The following is a 12,089-nucleotide window of genomic DNA, read 5'->3' as shown; positions in this document are numbered from 1 at the left end:
AATGACTAACACATTTCTGATACTGAATCTTGTAGAAGCCATGGACACACCACATTTGCCCTTCTGGATGCTGCAGAAATACAGAACACCCTCCCATAAAGCATTACTTTGATTATCAGACAGGAAAAATACCAGAATTCAAGGTTTATAATGGTGGTAATAAAAATATTTTCTGTTCATGCCAGGTCCAGCAAACCGGACAAGAAGAAAAATAGATATCTTTAGGGCATCTGTACTTATTGCCAACCTACTGAGGCTGATTTCCCAAACTCTAAAAGGTAGATGGACACACCTAAAATGCCAACAACTTCCAAAGAGCAGCTTGTCAATCCTTGCAAGAGATTCCTGCTCAAGCCTAGACAAGAGGAGAAAAGTAAACTAGGGAGGATTAGGAGTAGTAATTGGAAATGGAAGTGAGGAACTACAGAAGGCCATTTTATGATGAGCATGAACAGGAAAGTAGTCCAATACTTCTCTAGGCTAAATGAAAGCCACCAAGACTACCACATTAAGGAATAAAATGAGACATTGCTCTAGAAAAAATACGGAGTCTCACTCATCTCCTGTTTGGGATTTCAGTGAGTTTCTGATTCTTACATTCCTAAGTTTCAGTCTTTTGTACTTAAGGTATTTTCTCCTCTAATGTAATCATCTTAGGTCCTGTTATCACACATAACACATTTTGCCCTGGGCTCTGAAGGAGGTCAGTCTAGAATTTATTCTATTCTTTCAGGAGGCCACAGGCTAGGGCCCAGCACCAAACATACCCTGAAAGGTCTTCATAGCTAGAGCCTGGGAGAGTGGAAATGCTCTCTCAGCAGACAACTGACGTTCTCAAACAGCAAAGTTGAAGCACGAGATTCCAATGAAGAGCAAAGATGGGGGGAAATTTTCAGATTAAACTTTTTTGCCAAAAATACAAGATTTAGGTCAACCAATCGTTTCAGTCCAAAAAAGTCAGCATGTTTCATTGATATTTTCTAAACAAAATGTTATGACTTCATTTCAAATTTTATTTCAAGTTTATTAAAAAATTATGGAAGGTATAAAAACTGAAAACAAAACCAAAATTTTCATTTTAGGTCAAATGAAACAAATTTTTGACTTGTGTCAAAAAATTCTGAAGTATTTCATTTCACTTCACATCAATACAAAACAAAAACCTTTATTTTTCAGTTCAGTCACCACCACCCACGCAAAAAAAAAATTTGGTTATTTACACATGCCTCACATACTAAGGGTTTGACTACACTACCCACCGGATTGGCAGGCAGCGGGTCAATTTATTGCATCTATATATTGAATTGTCACATCTAGTCTATCGACTGCTGAGCACGCACCCATTGACTACGGTGCTCCACCAGAATGAGAAGCACAAGCCAATTCAATGGGAGAGCTTCAGCTGTCTACTTACTGCAGTGAAGACACCGCCGTAAGTAGATCCAAGTACGTAGCTGAAGTTGTGTACCTTAGATAGGGCTCGTCTACACTACCGTGTGGGGTCTAAGAGTCCTCTTAAAAGCAGCAAAGTGGAAGGAGTCAGTAAACATCAATTTATAGACTGGACTGCGTAACACTTTTTGCACACTAAGGCTATGTCGACACTACCCCTTAGGTCAATATAACTTACGCCGCTTGGGGTGTGAATAACCCACCACCAAATGACATAAGTTACACCAACCTAAGTGCTGATGTAGATAGCGCTATGTCGGGGGAGAGCTTGGCCCATCAGCTTGGCTGACACCGCCCACTGAGGATGGATTAAGTTGACGGGAGAGCACTCTTAGAGCAGCTACACTACAGAGCTTACAGTGGCACAGCTGCACCAATGCAGCTACATCACTGTAAGCTCTCTAGTATAGCAATAGCTTAAGACTTATACCCTGACCTGAAAAAAGTTATGTAAAATGTAGTGTTGTGTCAGAGAGTAGGATGATAAAGGAATCATCAGAATAAAATGCGTTAGCATCTAAACTTCTGTCCTAGTTACAGGTGGAACAACATTTAAAGCTAGTTTAAGTGCGTGTGTCAAGAGTGGTAGACCAGGCATCAGAAAAAGATGCGTCATGTATCACTATTGTAGGTAGGTAAATTAGAGTGAAAATTAACATTCTGAAGTCATAATGTAATCAGAGTGCAGTAACAGCACAATAAGCCATTTCTACTTACTTTGATCAGCATAATTTTTTGCTTTCAGTTCAAGCTGTCGTGTTTGTGATTCTAATGATTCCACTCGAGTCTGTAAGTCCTTTTTTTCTTGTTCTTGAGAATCTTCAAATTCAATGAATTTCTGACAAAAAAACAAAATATTCAATACTGTGGTTAGACACTGAGCAGCAAGGTTAGGATTTTCAAAGAAGCCAAAGTTAGTCCCCTAACGCTCACAAATTCAAACGAAGTGGGTAGCTAATTTCCTCAGGCCCTTTTGAAAATCCTAGCTTAACTTTTATTAAGAAGAATATACAGTAGTTTACTTTATTATAAAAGCAATTAGTAGTTAATTACTTTTCCTGAAACACTAAGCTGCAGAACTTCAAACATTTTAGGTACTGAACAGTAGTTCTAACTAGCGTGCCCATTTTTCAAAGTCTTAAGGTACCTAAATTAGGGTTACCAAATCTGCAAGTTGGGCTCCTCTACTTCCTCTTACCTTTTACATGCAACTATCGACGTTTTTCTTTCTACTCCAACAAAGTGGCTTTTTTGCTTTTAAAGATGTAAACCTTACCACCTTCCTGCCTCTAAATCTGTTCAGTCCTGTCCATATACCAGAAGGAGTGTGAGGGGCTCCATGGGACTTCTAATGCAAGTTTTTCCTTCCCAGCTCCTACTGTAGTACAACACGCAATAACACTCTGATGCATGATAATGCACTGCCCTCTAACTATTAAGCATTCTGTGTCACTTTCAGATCAATACTGAGTCAACACCCATTCTGGATTTACACGAAGTGTAGAAAATTAATCCTATTCTCTTAAGTAGAATAAATTCTTCATAAGCCAACCTGTTTTACAAAAGAGTAAAATATGAAGTATTGGAAACAGTGCCTATTTGTTATATAAGCTATAGAAGACCGAACATGCAACAAGTCTTGAAGACCTGATAAAGAAAGATGAGTAACAATCATCAACAGCTTAATCATCAGCCAGACTATTAGTCCTCATGTTGTAACATCTATTTATGATCCCATAAAGCCATGGTCATGATCCTAGAACAGTTTCATTTCCATAAACTATTCTCAGACTGACTTCTACTCCTGAAGGTAGAAAGCAAACCGTGGGAGCCCAGAAGTTTGCACTTCACAGGAAACTTGTGTAGTAAAGAGTTTATAAAACAGAAGTGAATCTATGAATCACACTTGAATAACATTTACAGTTTAAGTTTATAGTGAGCACACAGCATGCCATTTACCTTATGTAGCATTCCAGTGTTAATTTGGACAGAAAGCTCCAAAAATGAACTTTCCTTGATCACTTGGCCAATAAGGTGTAATCGAAAAAACTTTAGAGCAGTGCCAAGCAGACTAAGATAACTTATTTCAGAGTAGCAGTTGTGTTAGTCTGTATTCGCAAAAAGAAAAGGAGTACTTGTGGCACCTTAGAGACTAACAAATTTATTTGAGCATCCGATGAAGTGAGCTGTAGCTCACGAAAGCTTATACTCAAATTTGTTAGTCTCTTAAGCTGCCACAAGTACTCCTTTTCTTTTTAAGATAACTTAGTCCTCTACAACCACTCTGACCCTTCCTAACCATAGATACTTGCCTTCCAGCACAAAGTATGAACCCACACAGCTACCGAGCATCCTAAAATCCTTTGTAGGAGGGACTGAACACAAGTGGGAGTGGGAAAGAGGAAAAACAGGAAGTGTTAAGGAACAAATGCCAGCAGTACTGCTGCCATCCAGTTAGAATTACATCCAGGAATCAATTTTTTAATTCTAGCCTTTCCATCTAATAGTTATTATTATTCAATAGTCTATGAGCTAAGTTCATGATCTGAGTCCAATTCCTATATAGGCATTTATGCAAAATTAATTTGTATCAGTAGCTTAAAATCCCATGCTGTCATACAGGTGTGGCGGCTAGGCAAAGTAATCCACTATCTGTGTTGTCTCCCTCATACAATGATTAAAAATGGCCAAGTGTACATTATGCTTAATCAACTCTCACATACAACTCTTATTAACTTTAATACTGAGTGGGGAGACGGACACAGCAGTATTAACATGCATAGCGAAGTTTTAAATTGAAAGTTAAAGACATGCAAGCTAAAAGTGTTTAATGAAAGTTAAAATTCTAGTTCAGTTGTTTCAGGTAACGTTAGTCTTCATTGTTCACGCAAATGGGCGCCTGAGTAATTTAAGTATAACGGTACAGTAATGGTATTATATGCAAACTGTGGGAGTTTGTGATGAACCAAGTTGTTGTAGTTCCAATATCAGAAATGTCCAACAAGCAATGCTTTATTGTAGCTACACTGTACATAACACTTTTAAAGTTCTAGCTAACTTGTTTTGTTTCTTTCAGGGATGGCTGAAAAGTAATAATAAAATAGTCCAGTTACTACCTTCATTTCATAGTAACTAATACAATGTATGGTTCCATATTCTAGTATTCAGCATATAGAATAATGAAGATAACAAAAAACAACAAAAAAGCCAAAAAGCTAAAACTGTTCCAGAAAGGGTGCGGTCTTATCTTCTGAAACTGTTCCCCCCACCCCCCATCTCGACTGTGATGTGTGCAAGTGAGATTAGCAGGAGGAAGTAAATCAGATACAGAAGTATGCATAATAAACTAAATTCAAAGCTATGCAGAGAGTGAGCAAAAGACCTGTAGGTCTTTGGCAGTGCATAGGTCTTGTGCTTACCCTCTGCACAGGGTGAAATTCACTCTGTATATTTTGTAGGTAATGGAACTTCAAAAGTCGACGACAAAAAAATGAAAGTGATAGGTGACGTTCTAACTACTCAAAAGTACCTTTTCAGTTCAAATGATTATACTTGAACTGATCCAACTGTCTAAAAAAGGGTGGACTTTAAAAACCACAGAAGTTGCACCTGTAGGGAAAGCATACCACCTCAGAAACCAGACCAAAAAAAGCATGAGAGTCATACCCTTCCCATACGAGAAAGCTGAGTTTTCTCTATATTTCTGATCTAATGACAACAGGAAACAGGGGCCTCTATACGTATGGAGGCTCCTTTCAGTGACAGACTCCTTGACCTCACTGCAAGTTCACTTAAATCATCAATCCTCATGCTGTCACATATCGAGCACTGGTGGCTCAGGGAACTCTTTCTTATGGACTTGAGATGGCAGGTCTTATGGCACTCCTTGTTTCCAATTGCAAAGAGCAGCCAATCTTTACCAATATTACTCATCCACATAAGCAATTGCTGTAGTTGAAAGAGGGATGATATACGACTATGAATGAGATTAACAAGAAGTTGGGAAGACAAGTGGTCCACATGATGATCTATTAAGATGAGGTTGATATAGGACTCCTGTGTGAACAAGTAACTTTTCAAAAATATCATGTCAAAGTTGAGTGTCACTCTTGAGTCTACTCCACACAAATACTGCATTGAAATAGCTTGTTCACAATTCTTTACATCTAACTTTTATGATCTATCATCAAATTTTAGGATTATCTATAAAGGGAAAGAATTCATAACACTTTATAAAAGCACTTTATTTCTACAGACCAATGCAGCAAGAAATTTAATGCAGATCAACCAGCAAGAAATTCTGATTAAGTCAAATTATTTAAATGCACTGTTTTCTGTTCATACTATAAACTTGAAGAAGAGTGCTTTCACATAAGCTGTTACATGGCTATCACAGGACTCAATGCTGTTCATATGACAGCGCTTGGAGCAAAATGCTAAGAGAAGCAAGAACAGCTGATGCTGAAAGACAAGTAAATGTGTTTTGTGGTTCTCAGCTTTAACCAAGGGAGTTCATATTTAAACTTATTAGTTTATACCAGTATTCCTATGAACTGCTGGAAGAGGGAGTTAACAGTTTAACCATTTCCCTTTGTTTTAATAATATTCACTAGTGAAATATATGGTGTAAAAATACGACCGGAAACCAGAAACATACAACTTGCACTTTTGTAACTGCTTCTACCACACCACATTAAAGTAAGCAGAAGAAAATGGGCAAGAATAGGTATAAATACAACTGCAACATCATTGTTAATTTGCTTCTATTTGACTTGATTTCCTGAAGTCACGTGTGTCACACGAGTGCAAAAGATTAGCAACAACTTTATTTCTGAATCAACAGTTGTTTTTATTTCCAATTTAATGTCATCATCGCACATAAAACCAAAATATAGATCAAGTTTTTCATCCTTTTACACAATTTCTTCTGGAGCTGCTCAGGACTTCGTTAAAAAACACACCAATTTTCAAATTAAGGCTGTTTTGTTTGCTTATTTGGTTGTTTTTTTTAACTAGTTAAAAGGTAATTCTCTTGGTCATTCCACTGCTGTTTTAAAGATTTACACTGGACAATCTAAAGAGATGCTAAGGACCCAAGTTCTATTCAAGGGAGAATTATGTTCTATCCAAAACAAAAGAATATTCACCTACAAAACAAAAGAATAATCAAAATAGGTGAAGTTATTCAAAGGGACAGTACCAACTTGCTTCTATTTTTGCCCATATTGTTACAAGTAACACCTAACATGAGCATAACTGGGAGATGAGAGAAATGTCTGTTTTTTCTCTAAAGTTTACTTTTTGCATCTGACAGCACTATGCAGAGTCCAAGTTGCTATTTCCCTGCGTAGTCAGTTTCCCCTGTTTATGCAGATCTTCCACACAGCAAAAGGGGAGGGAATAAAAAACATTTTCAGAAATAGGGATATTATTGCAAAGCCACAGAAATTGGCAAGGCAGCTCAGCTTAAATGACTTCACTTTTAAGAGTGACTAGATTCCAAGATAACATTCCTTTAGAAGTGAACTGACGCTTATGACCAACTTCAACAATTCTATCAAATGACATTTTACAAAATATCAATTTGTAGCAAGCATTCCTCAAAATTTAGATGAACATAACAGCAATTCAACATCCCATGTAAAGCCACTCCTTGGTTTTAGTGATTAAATTACACTAACACTTAATACTTCTTCAAAGCACTTTCTAGGTATTAATCTTCACAACACCCACATAAGGCAGTTATATTTCCCATTCTGCACATTGCAAAATAAAGAAGGTATTTAAGTGACTTGCCCAACACCTCAGAACATCAACAGCAAAACCAGGGGTGGACCATAAGTTCCTGGCACTCAGATTCATGCTCCATTCACTTGATTATTACTTACCACAGATCAAAAATTACACATTGAAAGTATGTGACATTCAAAATGTTAAATCTGGATACAATTTCTACTCTTGTAAAAGTCAGAGTATTTGATTTTGCTCACTGCTGAAATAGAGAGTCATTTTAAATATTTAACACTGTTAACCTGAAATTCTAAGCAGAAAAACTTTAGCCATTGTCTTCCTCGCTATTTCTAATTAGCCTACAATACTTAAACCCATTTAGTGGGAAGCTGGAAACTAATTCCCTTTTCACGCCTACAAAAAAAAAAATGTATGTATTAAAGATGTCAGGTTTCAATAATAGGTTCATTTAATAAGTCTATAAAACTCAAACCCCAGCTAAATGTTTCTTTGCTGAAAGAAATTGCTTGTGGCTGTTGTGCTGTTTTTAAGCCCAGTAGTAACATTAAGCAATCATGTGACTCAAAGCGCCTGTAAAAATTTTCCGCCACCTACCCATAGCTAAACATAGACCTGTGTGCTCCTCCAGGAACTACAATCAGAAATGTATTTATACAAAAGACACAGCAACATAAAAGTTCTTTTCTTCCTCATTTCTTTGTTGCTTGGTACTTTGACTATACTGGAACCTTTATTAACCAATTTTCCTAATGCTCATTTTGTAAATATAAATTGTCACACAGCAGTCACATGCAAAACACTGGCAAAATATCCAGATATCCCATCTTCTCAATTTTCATGTTAAACCAGGAAACTGAACAAACATCACATAAATAAAGTTATGCAGGCAGCTTCTTACTGATTATGAAAACTGATCACATGCATCAGTCATTAAAGACATGACTGGCACCCAAAGAACAGCTAAAAGAAGCAGATTTTAACGTCTCATTTTTGGAAATCATTACCAAAAGAAACCCACAATCACAACTTGCATGTTGTCACACAGTGCTAACAAGGAAGAAATCCAACAAAAATGGGAACTTGCTGATTAAAGAACAGTGAGGCAAAAAAGGTTCTGAGTTAAGAAACAACAAGAATATTCATCATCAAGCTACTCCAAAGAAAAAAAATTCCTATAATGATAGTGAGAAAGGGGAAGAGAATTATTAAGAATAGTCAAAAGTTGGGAAGTCAAGCAATACCAGGTTTTTAGTAGAGAATATGGAAAAATATCCTAAGCATTAGGTCAATGAAGCAACAGAAGAGTTCACCCAAATAAGTCAAAGGACTATCAAAGCCAACCATTTGTTAAAAAAAATTGCCCCTTAAAAGAAAGCAATAGTATGAATCTGTAACTCATGTACCTTCCCCCTCATTTTATTCCTGCTGGTTACCCTTTTGTAGAAGCATCTTTGCATTAGTACCAAATATTAAAAAATGGGTGCTATGACTGCATTTGGAAAAGGCATATACATCTTTGACCATATCATACATTTTTAAATTTATCATGCATGTGCTAATGGAGTAATTGTAAATGGCCTGTGAGTACTACAGGTGTGTGTTCATGTTGAAAGGACAATCAGTGTGTTCACATTTGAAAACATTGCCTTAAAGTTAGTTGCAGTTTCAGCAACTGTCAATAAGGACTTTTGCTGCAATTGGGTAACAATTTTAGTCTACATTATATTGGTCACCTCAATTGTCTTATAGAAATAGACCACTACTATACTGCCATAGAAATACCTACAGATGCGCACCTCTGAAAAGTCCATAAGAGCTGAAACATCAACATCACACTTGGTTCCCGAGCTTTGTTATAGTTTCTGCTCCATGTTGCCGAGACCCTTTTTTTCATATTCCATCTAAGTATGAACCATCCTTGCAATAGTCATGAAACTTTACCAGTCCATGAAAATAAGTCAAATACCCCCTCTTCCTTTTCACCTTGATAATAAAGTGAAATTCAATCACCTATCAATAAATTGATTCGCTTGGAGTTAATGAGCAATTAATTTTGCAAATCTGGTATAGAAATTTATCATTTTTTTTATTGGCTTGGCCAAAAACTAGATGCAAGTCTTTAGAGAAAAAGTGTGTGTATTCATACTGTATTTTTTTATAACTTCATAATAAACATCCTTTGTTTTGTAGTCTTCTTGCCTGTTCAAGTGTGACCTGTAGCAATTTGAACCTTAACCTTTTTTCACACTAATTTAGAACTATTTGCATTGCACTGCAGGGTTAATTTTACTAGGCTTGTAAGACAACTTTTTCTAAGCTAAAAAAAGACACTAGTACAGAAAAAGACTACTTTCAGTAACACTGCTTTTCAGTTTTCAAAACAGAAAGTAAAGAACATGAAGATGAGTGCAGGACAAGAAGCCTATGTCTGGACATGGACTATTTTTAAGGCAGTTGGCTAAATTAAGGATGATGGTTTCACTCCAATTTTGGAGAGATAGTGTGTTGGAGGAAATAATTAAAGCAACAGTGCGGGACAATATTGTTTGATACTTTTACACAAGGGATGCTTTACAAATTTTCAGTCTCTGAAATAAGAAACTGGATGATCTACCTTGACACACCCAACCATGGGGCTTATTATGTGGTATCTTCATTGAAGGACTATGCTACTGAACAATCTCTAGCCACCTGCTGCTCATCTAAAGTTTCCATCCCAGCCCAGAGAGTTACAGCCTGGACAGCACTGCTGATTTCTACACATCACATAATGCATCATTTTCAGTCACACCCACATGATATATTTATAAGGAAGGACAATAAAAATAACTACTGAGCTCCTTAAGTTTAGAAAATTCACAGTGGGGAAGTTTGAGATATGGATTCATTTAATGTTCCTTGATTAACAAATAGTACTCTTCTTCTGTATAACCCATGTGAATAAAAGAAAAACAAACAATCATCTCGCGCTGTTCTAGTCAGTTATTTTAAGAGTCCCAAAGGAGAGCCACATAAAAGAGTGAAAGCTGTGGACCAAGATAAACAGCTCGCTGTAATCAACTCTGTATTGTCATTTTCTAACTCTGCATTATCTAGTCCTAAAAAAGGAATATGATGTACAATACATTCCTCTGATCAGGATGCTATAGGTCAGTACAGTCTGAAAAAAGGGGGAAATGTCTGTTTCCCTACCCCTACAAATAAGCCACCTATTTAGCCATGATATGGCCATCTCTACACCTCAGAAGAGTTGGTACAAAGTTGGGCATCTGTGTGTGACCTACCTTGTACAGGAAGCGGGTGAAGCCAGCCTACTACAGCCTAATACGCTGACACGCTGGGAAGTGGGGTAGCTCCACCGTCCCACCAACATGGGAAGAGGATGTTACAGCTCCCTGCACTTCGCCCTACGAGGTGGAAGCGAGTCCCGGGAGAAGGAGCTCGAAGCCTCCATCCCACTCCCAGGAAAGGAAACTAGGCTTAGGAAACATACAGCCGGCCCCGGACCTCGTCGGCCCGGCCCCATCTCTCACCCTACCGCAACCCCTATATGGCTGTATCCCAGGAGCATCCGAGCCCGGCTCCCCTGCCCTCCCCGGCCTGCTCTCGCGGCACCACCTCCCAAGCCCTGCCGAGCTAGTAGGGCGGCCCGGTCCCCTCAGCTGTGCCACGGGCCAATCCCAGATCCGCCAGCTCGTACCTGTGAGCAGCCCCCGACCCCGCGGCCCCCTCACCTCCTCGGCCTGCTTGCGCAGCGCCTTCTCGCGCTCGTACTGGGTGAGCAGCTGCTCGTTGTCGTCCCGCAGCAGCTCCAGCTCCACGCTGGCCTCCTGGCTGTGCGCGCACACCGAGTCCAGGTTCTCCAGCACCGCCACCACCAGCGGCATCAGCTCGGCCACCACCTCCTCGTCGTAGCGCCCGATCAGCCGCTCGAACTCGCGGTAGATGGAGCCCGCCAGCCCCGACACCCGCTCCGACATCATGGCGGGGCCCGGGCCGCCCGGCTCTTCCTGGTACACCACGCCGTCCGCCAGCTCCATGGCCTCGGTGCGGCCGGCCCGCCTGGCTCCTTCCCTGACAGGGCCCGGGCGGGCGGCGGCTCTCAGCGCCTCCTCCCCACTCTGCAGCGGGGCCTGGCCTACAGCGCGGGCGCACCGCACTGACCTCACCCACAGCGCCGGGGCGGGGCGCGGGGCAGCGCCGTCACCTGGACAGGGCGGGGCCGCATGCGTGAGGGGGGGGAGAGGAGGGGAAGGACGCGCGTGCGTCGCCGGACGCCCCGCGGGGCAGGGGCGGAAGCGCGGGCCACGCCAGAGCGTGTCGGGTGGGGCTTGCGTGAGGGGGCGGGGACCCGCCGGAGACGTGTGGGCGGGAGTGAGGTCCCTGGGGCAAGGGGTAGGGTCTGTGGGGGGAAGGTCGTAGCCGGGGAGGGGAGTGGCTCAGTGGTGCTAGGGAGACAGCCTGGGGGAGGGGCTTAATGAGGATGGGAAAGGAGAGGGCGGGGCCTGTTGGCTGTGGGAGAAAAGGTGGGGGCAATGTGTGTGTGGGGGGGGGGATTGTTAGGGTAGGAACGAAGTGACCTGCAGGAGGAGGCTGCACGAAGGGAAGCGACACCTGTATCAGAGGCTTTATTTAGCCTTTTGGGGGCTAAGGGGTGGGGGAGGGTGAGCTCACTGAAAGGAGAGAGTGGGGCAGGGAGAAGGGATAGGTGGGTCCACACTTAAGTCTTGTGATGTTTTGTATGGGATCCAGTCCAAGAGCCTTGAGTCAGCCTCTGTGTCATATGGGTGGGGCAAGGCGTGGGGAGATAATACATGTGGCACTATTGCACTGTAGCCAGCTCCTGCTTCCTGAACATCTCAGTCAACAAGAAAATGCATTCCAGA

At 40.8% G+C, this 12,089-nt stretch overlaps 1 protein-coding gene across 13 annotated transcripts in view; it reads right to left on the bottom strand.

Moving 5' to 3' along the window:
- The window catches only part of SPAG9 (sperm associated antigen 9), a 101,400-nt gene extending 89,918 nt beyond the window's left edge, over positions 1–11,482 (bottom strand). For all 13 annotated transcript variants that reach the window (XM_043497590.1, XM_043497593.1, XM_043497591.1 and 10 more), the window contains exons 1-2: positions 10,938–11,482; positions 2,170–2,290 (exon numbers count right to left, since the gene is read on the bottom strand). In XM_043497590.1, the coding sequence (XP_043353525.1) occupies positions 2,170–2,290; positions 10,938–11,243 (427 nt within the window). In that variant the 5' untranslated portion in view covers positions 11,244–11,482. The remainder of the gene's footprint in view (positions 1–2,169; positions 2,291–10,937) is intronic.
- Between the last annotated feature and the right edge of the window lie 607 nt (positions 11,483–12,089).

This window comes from Dermochelys coriacea, chromosome 14 (assembly GCF_009764565.3).
Source record: "Dermochelys coriacea isolate rDerCor1 chromosome 14, rDerCor1.pri.v4, whole genome shotgun sequence".
NCBI lineage: Eukaryota > Metazoa > Chordata > Testudines > Dermochelyidae > Dermochelys > Dermochelys coriacea.
This window is presented reverse-complemented; position numbering and strand designations above follow the sequence as displayed.